This window comes from Alosa pseudoharengus, unplaced genomic scaffold, assembly GCF_046254945.1.
Source record: "Alosa pseudoharengus isolate Yale_2024_CS ecotype anadromous, Long Island Sound unplaced genomic scaffold, YU_APseudo_1.1 YU_APseudo_1.1_scf_18, whole genome shotgun sequence".
In the NCBI taxonomy this organism is placed as follows: domain Eukaryota; kingdom Metazoa; phylum Chordata; class Actinopteri; order Clupeiformes; family Clupeidae; genus Alosa; species Alosa pseudoharengus.
Genome location: NW_027468650.1, coordinates 3,928,514 through 3,941,462, shown reverse-complemented (window position 1 = coordinate 3,941,462; position 12,949 = coordinate 3,928,514). Strand labels below are relative to the sequence as shown.

The 12,949-nt window shown below is 40.6% G+C and overlaps 2 protein-coding genes across 2 annotated transcripts; both read right to left on the bottom strand.

The window, feature by feature from the left end:
• Positions 1–791: 791 nt before the first annotated feature.
• Positions 792–7,921, bottom strand: bmi1a (bmi1 polycomb ring finger oncogene 1a). Its single transcript, XM_076290115.1, has 10 exons — positions 7,583–7,921; positions 4,579–4,718; positions 4,386–4,482; positions 3,987–4,042; positions 3,837–3,887; positions 3,555–3,660; positions 3,208–3,253; positions 2,834–2,932; positions 2,530–2,610; positions 792–2,164 (listed from the first exon to the last, which is right to left on the bottom strand). The coding sequence occupies exons 2-10, from the start codon at positions 4,688–4,690 to the stop codon at positions 1,763–1,765; spliced, it is 1,050 nt and encodes a 349-aa protein (XP_076146230.1). The 5' UTR covers positions 4,691–4,718; positions 7,583–7,921; the 3' UTR covers positions 792–1,762.
• Positions 7,922–8,725: 804 nt separating this feature from the next.
• Positions 8,726–11,800, bottom strand: commd3 (COMM domain containing 3). The gene is made up of 8 exons (XM_076290116.1): positions 11,640–11,800; positions 10,947–11,058; positions 10,783–10,846; positions 10,647–10,681; positions 10,066–10,126; positions 9,918–9,974; positions 9,767–9,829; positions 8,726–8,981 (listed from the first exon to the last, which is right to left on the bottom strand). Exons 1-8 carry the CDS (start codon positions 11,770–11,772, stop codon positions 8,922–8,924), a joined length of 585 nt encoding a protein of 194 aa, XP_076146231.1. The 5' UTR covers positions 11,773–11,800; the 3' UTR covers positions 8,726–8,921.
• Between the last annotated feature and the right edge of the window lie 1,149 nt (positions 11,801–12,949).

The following is a 12,949-nucleotide window of genomic DNA, read 5'->3' as shown; positions in this document are numbered from 1 at the left end:
CATAGCTCAATTGTACGATTGGATTGCTCCCTTGTGAACAAAGCATTTGACACACCGAGTTAATTGGAAATTAGCCGACATATGTGCGAGATCAAAAGGAACTAAGTATGAAATGTTAAATAATCGACATTCACAAGATAATTTAAACATTGTCTGTAGTCCACTAAGTACTTAATTTGTCCGTGCATGCCTCAGAGGCGTCAGGTAATTAGTAAACATCTAATAACGTAATCCGACTAACCTTTCCAGTTTGACAGTGTAGAAAATCCACAATTGTTTGGACGTAATCTTCTTTAAGTGACAAATGTGAATGCTATTTGCGGTTTGACATTTAACCACCTATTTTAAGGAGCAGCGTTTAAAGAATAGATAGCAACAATCAATTTACCATATGCGTTATTATGTTTACCACGCACGCCCCATGCGCAGAAAGCTAATGTTTGCTTAACGCGTTTCTGACAAGTGAAATCCTAAATCTTGCAATGATGGTCATTCATGCGGTCTTCACTGCAAACACTTCGTCGGGTGATTCAAAAGTCAGTTTGAGTGGAAATGCATGAGTAAAACACAGAGCTAACCAGGCTAGATCCCTGCATTAGCTCGGTACAGAACCCTTTCAGTCGACGTTAAGCTTGTCTAATTATTTTGCCTATGGCACTTTAAGCGTTATGCATTTTTTTTGAAGTTCAAAATCTATTTTCAGCTGCGCATTGTCACGGACTAAAGAGAATGAATTGTCGCCCATCGTTGGCAGGTGATTAATGGCGAGAAAATGAAACCGCATACGTAGCCAAAGCGTAAAATGTTTTATTTAGACGTTTTTATGCTGTGCAACAGTCACAATACAACAGTTGTCCATACAGTTGACTGATACAAATAGGCTATATTGAACACTGAAGACATCAAAACAGCCAAATGGAGGATGAGATCCGAGCTTCATCGCGGCCTCCTCTGCTGCAAACTTCTCAAACTTTGAACATTAGATGTCAATGCTTATTAAATATGCATTTAACTATATACATGGTTGTAGAGGTTGACCTCTTTGAAACTGTCTTTATTTTTTACACTTGATTTTTGCCGTCCTACTGAAGAACAGACAGCATATTATAGATGAGCGTAACCCTTTTCATAGTCCAAAATCCCAAACAGATAAGGGCTCTTTTCAACATCTTTAAGGGGGGGCCCCCAACCTGACCTTTCTTTTGTATCAGTGGCCCTTGACAGTTTTTAAAAATGCAGGCCAAATTAATCTGGAATGTTTAAATAGGTAAACTAAATTCAAATGCAGCCTACTCTAAGTGTCTCATGCTTCTCATAAACAATGGACTTTGAAATACACACTCAGTACAGGCAGACAACATTTTGATTTCAGCCTTAGGAAAAAAATTAAGACCAAAAAGTAAAAATATATAAAAAGGTTATTCTTCAGTCATTTATGTAAAGAAACAGTTCTCATATTTTTTGTTATGAGTACATCGTTATTCCAACAATTCAAATGAACGCCCGTCATGAGCAAAGTCTTCATCTGCAAGCCGACGTTGAAATAAAAAAATTCCAGCAACATTCCAGATGAAATGTCTTGCACTCACTACATACAAATCAACATACAAGTCTTACATAGTCATATACAAATGACAACAACCAAAGAATAAAAAGAACATCTACAATGGGACTGCAGAGGCTTGATGAAGGGCAAGGGGCCTGGTGTTGGCAGGGCAACGTTGGTGTGTCTGTGGGGGGGTGGGGGTGGTGGGGTGGGCAGTCATCCTGATGACGTAGAGGAGCCATTGAGCGAACCTTTCCGCACTTTGTTTCCAAAGGAATACTGTCGACTGGGGGCGCAGCCCGGAGATGAGCCGTTGACGCCGCTGGAGATGTGGGGGTACGGAGCGTGGGCAGCCTGGGAGGGGGGCGCGGGGGTGCTGGACCCAGGGTTGGGGCTGGGGGGTGGGTGGGGGTGGGGGTGGGGGTGGGGGTTGGCACTGGGGCTCGGGCTAGGGAGCGGCGAGGAGGTGGAGGGCACAACTGCGGCAGGACTGCTGGCTTTGTCACTGGCCGAGTCGCTCTCAGACCGAACGGAGCTGTTGGGGCCGTCCTGGGGGTGACTGATCTTCATCTTCTTGCAGTTGGGTCGAACACGGTACTTTAACGGCAGCGGCCCATTCTGGGGGACAGCAGAGAAATGGACGACACAGTCTTGATATATCAAGGTAAGTAACTACACAGTAATAAACTCTACACAGTCTTGATATATCAAGGTAAGTAACTACAGTACACAGTAATACACTCTACACAGGGCATTCATTCCAGACTCTGAGAAGTCCTCCTTCTGTCCATGGTCAAACAATTAAACTTGTAATTCAGAATCAGTTGATTTAAAAAAGAAAGGAAAAACACATTATATGGTTTTATACTTTAAATTATGCAAAGCACAGGGCAAATTGCTCTGGAAGTTGTCTATAGACTGCCATTCATTTTTTGACTAAAAATACCAAAAATTCAGGTCATCAAGAAAAACATGCCTCTTACCCTCCGCCAGGTATAGATGTAGGCTATGTCCATTAATGTGTAGTAATCTTTTAGTGGCTCATCTTCATACATTACTTCAACCTACAGGAAGGTATAACAATGTGATTCAAAAAATTGCTTTTAGCTTTCAAATCCAGTAATTCAAAAGCATGTTTCTCTACCTAGTCACAGGAAAACATAGTAGTTCCTTAACATTCAATTTAATCTGATTCCACAGATTAAAACATCATATTTTAAAGGTAAAAAAGTACAAGTTCTTTCAATAAATGTTTGCCCTATCTTTCCTGTATGGTAGATCGCTCACCTGAAAAGTACATGGTATGTCCATCTTGCTTCTGAGAAACTTCCTCAGATGCATTACTGTCATTGCTGCTGGACACTGCAAGTATCTCTTATTATTCACCTGTGTAAAGGACCTCTATTCAATACCAATATTCAATCAATTCAATCAGGCAATACTCTCAAAAAAGTTCTGCAATAGATTTAGAATGTTAAACACACACACAAATAAAATAAATAAATGTTCATAGTAATTATTGTTCAGGAATTGGATCATATTCAAATATGGGATTACATATGAGATGTATGATATAAGATATGAATAAAAACACATCGTATCAGATTAATGTGTGTATTAGATCCAAAGCTTGTAGAAGACACTAGATTCTGCATGCATACCTCCTCCTGAGCTCCTTTGTCCTCCACACCACTCTGTGCTCTGGGCCTACAACAGCATCAAAGATCAACACATACTTACAATTTACTCAAGTTATACTCGTGACTTACTAAGTTATACTTGTGAAAAAGTACTTGCACCCATTTCTGTATGGACCATATATACATATTTTGTTTTAATCAGAAATTGAATTAAGGCCAGTGTAAAAGCAAACAGACAAGACACAAAACTCAGGTGTCTAACACAATGGTGATATGAATTTCAATTGTAATTCGATCAACGTGATGGAGACACACAACACAGAGCCATTCCAACACACATAAGCAATGTACATGCACCGGGCACATACTTGGGATTGAAGAACTCAATCGAGAGACTGATGATCTCGTCATCTGTGATTATTCGCTTATCTTCATCTGACACTTCTCCACGGTCTTCATTTGACCCATTGGTAGCTTTTCAGAAAGGAAAGACATTTGGATTCTGTTTTCAGAGGACAGATAGTCCCTACAACAAGCCATATGCAAGAAATGTCTGTTGTACAAAATAACTGTCTCAAAAAGACTTTTCATGTGATAGGCCATGTTGTTTTGCATAATCATTTTTTAATGCATGTTTCTGTGGGATTTACCATCTACTGAGGGATGTGCAGCATAGAAATCTCTCCTCCTTTTCATCTCATCTGTAAAAGGAGAATAGGATCAGTCTCACACACACTAGGATCAGTCTCACACACACTAATGTCAGTGCTAGGAAAAAAAGACCTTGATGATCATCTTACTTTTGAAGAGTCCAGGCACCAACTTGTACACAATATCTTGCAGTGTTTTGTCAGACCTGGGCCAAAGCAAAATTGCTTTGAGTTATGGTTGCAAGGAATGTCATGTTTATAACCATGCTTGAGTAAGACTGCTGAACCAACAAGCACAAACAGCAACTGGGACTTATCTAAGAGGGTTGATTTTTTAGTCTCATAACTGGGGTGTACCCTACCATAGCAAAGTTAAGTGACCACAACACTGTTGTTCAAAACAGCAAGACAATGATGTGGTCATGACACACCAACATATTTACTTAGACAGAAGAGAAAGACGGCATACTTAGACAAAGGAGACAGATGACAAAGACAGCAATTTGTGGGAGTTTAGATTATGTTGATTGTCAAAAATACTTCACCTACCGAATATTCAGAAGAGGCTTTGTCTTATGAACCTGGACATCACATATTGGGCAGTATTTGCTGGTTTCCAGGTAACGAACAATGCACATTTTACAGACTGTGTATAATTAAAACAAAAAGGTATCAGTTTTACCAAATGTTATACATGCTTGTAGCTGAAAGTGAACTATAGGATTGCCAATAGCTTACTTACATGAATGCAAGCATTCAATGATGGTTGTAGCATCTATGAAATATCCACCACAAAGCACACACATTAAATGAGGGTTAAGCTCTGTAATCTTGATTCTTGTGGTCCGATGCATATTTGCATAGCCTTACAAAACGGCCTACCTGAAAGGAAAAAAATGGAAGATGCTGAGACTGACAGAATAAGCCGAAATATCTGTTTGAAAAACAGTGATTTGACAACACGATTGACTGTCAAATCGCACACTTAAACGCAAAACACATTTGGTCACAACACACATTTGCCAAGAAGAGTGAAAAAAAGCACTTATTTTCTTTCATGGTTTTACATGGCCAGGCTACATTTCTTGTTAACCAGTCTTATCGCTATCCTGGTTAAACATTAGGTTAGGCTATGCCGCTATGGCTTATCATTCTTCGTTCAATATGGGCTTACGATATATCTAATGATTTACGCACTGATTGTGATCGTAGTAGCACAGATCTTGCGCGCACGGAGATGCCGATGCACCGTCAAGAGTGGCGGCAAGCCAACTCAGCGGTGAAAACAACATTGAGTCACTGAAAGGTTGTCTAGGTCCGTGTGTGTGAGGGCTACCTTAATTCCGTCGATAAAAAAAGAGAAACACATGGAAATTCTTACCGTTTCTATAGCAACTTGGGCTGTACAGGTTGGCGGGATGCCAAGCTCGGTAAATTAAGCGCGCTCAAAAAAAGAAGCAAGACGCGACTAAATAGGAAACCTGAAATTGTTATTTGATCATGCAACAGCCTGGCACCTCCTAGAAGGAAATTGAAGTGACGTATTGGATCTGTATTTGACAGAATGGGACAAATCCTTTAAAAAGCACACAATGCCTGCGGATTAATTGGCTAACCCTCATCCCCTTAGGCTACTATGTTTCTCGCTCCTGGCTATAGGCTCAAAGCCTACAGTGTAGACACTGACTGGTATGAAACACTTGGCTCTCCATGCCATAGCAGACAGCTTTATCTTCATATGGGTCCGATTTGAGAGGAGGACACTGAACACCAATGACTCGTGCATATCTGCTGTAGACAGACACTCCTGGGTTGCATCACAGCGTGAAATGGAATAGCCAAGACATCGTTCAAAGGCTGTCGGAGTCCAAAAACTGGAATGTTGAGCAGGTGTTGCACAGCCCAATCATCCTCACATTAAAGCCAATATTATTTATCCAACACACATAGATGCTTTAGACATCCAATAAATAGCCCACCACAGCTTATCTACGTTTTCCTTCAGTCAATCGCTCATATGTTTTGACAGCTATGGCAGCCATGCTTGTCGTGAAACAATTAAATGTGACATGATGTCATTGGCACGAGAAAGACAGTTTGTAAGATATTCGAAAAGGAACTAAAAGCTTAAGACATGACACGGGGTGTAAAGTACCGTCATTATGTGAACACACACAGAGCCTTTGAGGTATTAACCAAATAATGTAGGCCATTTGAGAACAGTGCGGGCTATATTGCAGAATACAAGACCACCACAACCGCCTTGCGTGCTATAACTGTTGAAGAGCCCCAACAGTTTTAATCAGTAGCCTAGTCTTTTGTAAAGCACAACGATAGACTTCAAGTTTAAGTTTAACATCTGATGACTGGGTGTTCACCGACTTCTCCTATGCTCACGTCAATCTGCCGGTTAACTGGACACATGCAATCACGCATTCAGAAATGCACAACTAATCTTGCGTTGTATTGTTTTTTCTTGCCAATTAGGCTACTTCTGGCCATGGTCTCATAGCAGTATGCAGTAGGTTAAATGGCAGCCATGAATCCTCTATCGCAGCTGGCTGCAGCGCTTGAAACAAAGTTCTCCAAGAAAAGCAAATCGCCTATAAAGGCCCCTTTAATCGCATGGGTTCTCCAACACCAGACCGATGAAAGCTTCATCATATACTAGTCTGCCATTTACAGATCAGCCTTTAAACGTGAAACAACAGAAGGTAAATGAAATCCATAGCAAAGACAAACACTTCAATATTTACATGGTAGGCTACGGCCTAACTAACCAACAAAAAGGAACTTGAGCTATTTAGCCTACTTATATGTGAACCACAACGGCGACCTTCAGCCCCGAAAAACTCTGCTGTCATTCGCTGAGCGCTACCTCACTCTGGCAAGATGTTGTAAATTTGCAGAGAAATTGTAAAGCAGTTGTCTTACAAATGCATGTCTAGGCTAATAAATTCCAGAGACTATTTTATACTGTAGTCTAGGAAGATGAACCATGGCTTGCACATATTTTAAGTACATTGTAGAAGACCAACAGAACCTCAACAGAGACGAGTTAAAACATCATGATTATTTTTTACACCATAAAATGTTATATTTATATAACGATGAAAGACTCCGTGCATCTTTGGCATGTAGCCTGTGTTTGCCAGGGTTGTCGTAATTTCTTATTATCAGCCATTTAAAAAGTTTAGGTTGTCTTGTTTGAAACGTGAAGATGTCCGTCTGGTCTACATAGGGTCGACAGAGGATGAACTTAAGTTAATAAAATACTCTGAAGTAAACATCTGTCAAAGACAATGACGTCCAGCACTTCAATACACCCTAAAGATCGTATTTCTATAAAATGGAGAAAAAGTGCAATACTTGATTGACCAGGATATCCCTTAGAAGGTTGGTACCTAGAACGTCTGACCAGTCTCGAGCTTAATTTGCTGGAACCTTTAGGTTCCATCAATAACTTAAGTATGGAAACAAACACCAAACTGCACGCATCAAGAAAATATTAATGCATAGACGCAGAAGAACGTTTTTCTACTATCCATGTGCTTCAATATTGGGGGATCCGTGAGAACAGAACAAACATTTCAAACGGTACTGATATGAACACTCTTAGGTGCGCGATCGCCAGAGAGCCTCGCATCCAGCACACGTAGCAGTCTAATGTACATAAAACGGCATAATATGGAAATATAAGAACAGAAAATCTTCGTTGGTAAGAGAACATAACGAATAATACATACCAGTTAGCTGTGGTGCGGGTCGTGAAAACTGAAGGTGTTCAGACAATGAAAGTTAGAAGTCGATCAGCAGAAAATGAATGCGAGCCAAGCGGCCATCTTGAAAAGAGCTGCAGACGCTGTCAATTGCAATAAGGGTACGCCAGACCGGAGCTCATTTTCGTAATGAAAAATCCTCTGTTTTCACCCAGTCTGCACTTGGGGATAGTGGATGGTTTAGAGAAGCGAATGATAATGTCCTTTCTTTGCCAGAATGAGCATGGAAGATTACGTTCCGTGAGAGCTTCGGTCTCAAATTGGCCGTTTGAAAAATGCTGCGCTGATGGCTCAGTGGAAACTGACACCGTCCCCAAAATGGCTTGTAGTTCGACCGCCCCGCGCATCACGTGGTCTTTTCCTTAAGGGTAGCCTGGGAATAAGTGTCGGTGTAATTGTGAGTGTGTGCGTGATTTACCAACTATTTATCAACATAGATTTTACACTACATGCTTGAAGAAAAATACATACGAGTGATATCTAGGCGCTTTAAGTAACAATTACACAGCCATATATTTTTCCATACAAAATGCATTAGGAAGACCCTCCCCCCCAATAAAATAAAATAAATACATGTCAGACTCAAGCTTATGCCCAAATGTATGATAATTACATTAATTATACTAGCCAAGTCATGCTGAAGGATAATAGCCTATTAGCTAGTAGCCTATTACAGTGGCCAAAATCAGATGCTCATGGAATGCGTAAGTCATGTCGGAGTATAGGCTGCGTCTGGGCACAGCTGGGCGCATGGTTGCTCTTTGCCCTTTATGATCAAGATCTTTAACCGCTCATACTGGTGGCATTACAGTGAGAAGCCTTACAAGACTCCCAGCCCAGTATGGCTTAGTATCTTGCACAAAGGTCAGCATAGCCTAGAACTGGTAGCCTAGGCTATAGGAACATTCAAGCGCGCCGCTGGTAGCGACGTGCCATATATTTTTAACCTATTAGCCTATGTGTAACATATGCGAACAGTGTCTATTGATCAGTAGTTTCAATTAAATGAAAACTGTCCACGACAGCCTATGCGGAGATTACCTGTCGAACACAAGAGCTGGCATACTTGACCTCACATCATGCTGACAAAGAGACGAATGAAACTGGATGTTCAGAAAACGATTTAATAGCAAAATATGCAACGGGTGGTTTAAAAACAAAGATTATTACAATTCATGAAGGTAAATTTACCAAGACAATATTAATCCACCGGCGTGTAGTCCTCTCTGGTGTGAAAACAGGAATGAAAAACATGGATCCTCTGAATCTTACATTTCTTTAGTCTTTCCCAGACAACATATTGAGCTTATGACTGTGTTGCTTTTTCCAAACTTTTTGCAGCGTCCTTCATCTTCCCCACCAAATCCTGAAATGACATTCAACAGTTGATACTGCAGGTAGACTAGCCTACTCAGCAAACTCTTTATTTTTAGAGCCTTTGGACATGGTCTTAATTGCAGAACTACAAACAACTTTGGTCACGTGTGACAAGGGGATATTGGCAGTGTGATGTTCAGTAAATCGTCACGCAATGTGATCAGGGGTTAAGGCTTGCGCTACGTTTTATCGACCGTTAAGTCACCCGAAGGTTCATGTCAATAAATCGTTTCGTTTAAACCATTCCTTAACAATAGGCCTACCACAACTGAAGTCCTCTCCTCACAGGCACCGCTACAAGCACACACACCACACACAGAGTAAGTAGCCTACCACAGTGCACATCTGCATGAATAGGCTGCTAGAAAAACAGTCGGTAAAAAACAACCGGTTATATCAAAACTGAAGCATAATGACCACCTCATGGTGAAACTGACCATCAACAATGACGACTGGTTGCTTGGTTGACTTTTTGTCTATGCACAAATTAATGTAGCCTAAACACACTTTAAAGATCAATAATTTAAAACGCATTCGCATTACTTTTTCTATTCTGTTGCCATTTCATTATGGTATGTATAGCTACAGTGATTGTGCCAAGTTATAAGGTATCATAGACCATAAACTATAGTCTATAGCCTACTAAGGCCCAAACGATGTTCATACATCAGGTCATGTCAGGAAATAAAGTAGCCTAGCCTTCCAGAGCTTTGTCTGAGAGCCATTTGGTTTAGAACACATTCATTTTATTTAGAGGGGGGGGGGGGGGCATACCTGAAGTTGTTCCATTGTACAATTAAAATTAACTTCTTTCGAGGATGTTCCACAATCACCATTCTAAAAAAATAATAAAACATCACTTAGTTAGGGACTGACTTTTACGAATGAAAGTCTGTTTCTTGCTAAAGCTGTTAGGCCTACATACCTCCACATGAAAAGAGATCAAATAAGACGGTTGGTTGACCTTGTGAACATGACTGTTCTGAAATGTGGGACACAATGTTTTATTCAAAAATGACCGTGGAAGAGATTTGATTAGCTAGACATCAGTTAAAGTCTCAAGGAGCCTATACCTTGATACAGTAGTCTAGTCGCCACAACACATCTGTTACGTGTGGGGGACTTCCCCCGATACTGTAAAACAAGTACAAATTTAATTAACGGGAATTCGAAAAGCAAAACTTGGTAGCAGGATAGAAAAAAAATCAATAGCCTACACATCATTGACCCATTCATGTATAATCACTTCAAAAGTCATCTGTCAACTTTATGTGGAAAGGGAGTGTAACTGGGTTATACACTAAACCAGCATAAGACAGGATACTTTAAAAGGTGTGCCATTATGCATTTTTCTTGATCTGAACTGAAGCACTAGATTAATTACTTTTAATAGCCTAGTGTAATTACTTATTTTAGCGCATAAACAAGATAGCTTCTGAAACAGATTGCTTTGTTTGTTAGTGCTGTAAAACGTAGAATTGCTACAACACCATATATAACTAGGCAAAATATATCTTTATTGCCAAAACCACGTCGACCTCAAGTCACTTAATAAAGAAGATTCTCAACCACAGATGTCGGCAAAATCACGGACCACGCACAGAAGTGAAATGACAGCTGTATGGAAAAGAGAAGAGAAAACAATGCAACTTGCCTCTCCAAAAGGGTTTCCAAACTTCTTTTATAGTGCTGCAGGGATAAGAAAAACAAGTCAGAAAAATATTTTCCTACGAAGGAATTAGTAGGAAATGAGTCAAGAATATAATTTATACTCGAAGACAATCAGTCACCTGGTACGAACTGTAAAACACGTCTATCCTCTCAGCATCAAATGAAACATCTTCTAGGCACGAGCTGAAGCAGCAACACAAAACATAACTTCCAGCTGACGCTTTCCCATTCAAGGCAAATATGTAGGCCAATATCAAAATAAGCACAGTAACCCACAGCCTACCTTAATGTAGATTTGTCAGCATTTTGCTTCACACCTTCAAGTATGAAAGTTGTCGTGGCAATGTGGCAATGCTTCAGAACACTTTGATCGATATGTTTCAATTGTGGGTGATCTGCAAGGTGAAGCAAATTGCAACTTTTACGCATCTACTTTTCAGACATCGATGACTACATAACCTATTTTATTTTTAAAAAATGAAGGTGGGTAGCCAAACCAAAATGAAGCGAGGTGTGTGAGTGGTAAGATGCCAGAGCCGATACTGGTTCTAGCTGCATCCAATACATGCTAGCAGCTGCACGTTATGCTTGGTTATGAACTCAGACATTCGGACATGAAGAACTTAATTAGGCATTCCTGTTGAGTTTGGTACCGTGTTACGCATCATTCCCACGGTCAGTACACCCAATAAATAACCCTAGGTGTGGAAACCGAGGGAGCTAACACATAAAGTTAGCATTAATGCTAAAACATCCGTAAGCTAACATCGACTGTGGCTCACACAGCAGTCTTTGACGACGTAATATGTGTCTATTGCAACGATTTCCCCACGCAGAGCATCTGGTACCAGCAACATTGTAACAACAACAGACGCTGGCTGAGATATTGACAGTAGCGTTTTCACACCCCAGCTCTCAATATGTCAAGTATGCACCGGAAGTTCCAAGACACACATTGGTTTGTAACAACACTTACCCAGACCACATTCAGACCGGGAGACCAAGCTCCCGAACGCTATCTCAGTAAATGCGGTGAAGCTTTTCAGGTCAAAATGCACTGCATCTGCAAGATATTGCAGACCTTTTTGCACAGATTCGGACAACTCCATTTTGTACCCTTAACTCGCAACAGTGAGTCACGTGATTTGATCAGCTGACTCCATGAATGGAATTTATTACATTTCTTCAGCTCACAGTCTTGCTCTCTCTGCAGTTGGGGTACCATCTGCCTCTGGAAGTGTTATAGCCTATGCGCACTATCCCCTGTTTTTCGCGTTTGTAACCTTTGCGAGATGAGATGGGTCTAAATCATGTATTGTGAAAGCCTATAGCATATAGTCTAACCTCGTAATAAAAGACAGGGGGTGTTCAGTTTTCGTATTCTGATGCTACGGCTGTCGCGAAATAGTCTATGATAAGGCTACAGTAGTTTAATAATGAGCTCTCCGTTGGCATCTTCCCCAGTATTTCGGGGGAGATCGTGTAGCACACTGTAAACATAGCATGTAGGCATAGGCAAGGTGCCCTTGTTAATATTTTGTTATATTCACTGTCATGTAATATACCTTTGTAGGCTAGGTAAGGGATGTCAACCAAAAGACTTCGAAAAGAAAGCTTAAATCGCGTAGAGTCCATAAAAATACTCTCTTTGATTTGGGCTGTGTAGCGACTGTGCAAGTCCATACGACCTTAAAACCTTTTCGGGTCTCTCGAAGTGCCTATTCTGAGCTTTGAGACAGAGACAAGAGACAAGCAGACTGACCCTTCTAACGCATACCCTACGGTGTAGTCAATTTTGGGACAATGTAGAACATCTTAATAACTTATAATTTCCCCTAGTAGCAGTTAAAATGACTAAACCTTGTAGAGCGGATTACGTGCGCTCAGAATGGTTCCGATGCTGAGGACAAGTTCCGACATTGGCTGCAGCGACTGCTAGGCTATATAATTTCTCAAAACGATTAATAAATTGTCTTGTGAAATTGGGCCACTGTGCGTATGATTAGTCAATATCTTGGTGTAAACATATGGAAAATGGTTTGACAGTGATCGTTCATTATTAGGCTGTAGCACAGATTAACATGGCGCAACCTTATTGATTTCATATAGGCTACATAAATTCAGCAACAGGCTGTTGTCACGCGAATTAAGCATTTTTATATTATTTTTCGACAATCCAGTCGTATAAATTGTGCTACATTCAACGTCATAACCCATGGATTTCGTCTGATGTAGCCATACAAGAGACCGTACATAGGCTAAAAATATAAATTTGTCTGGATACCC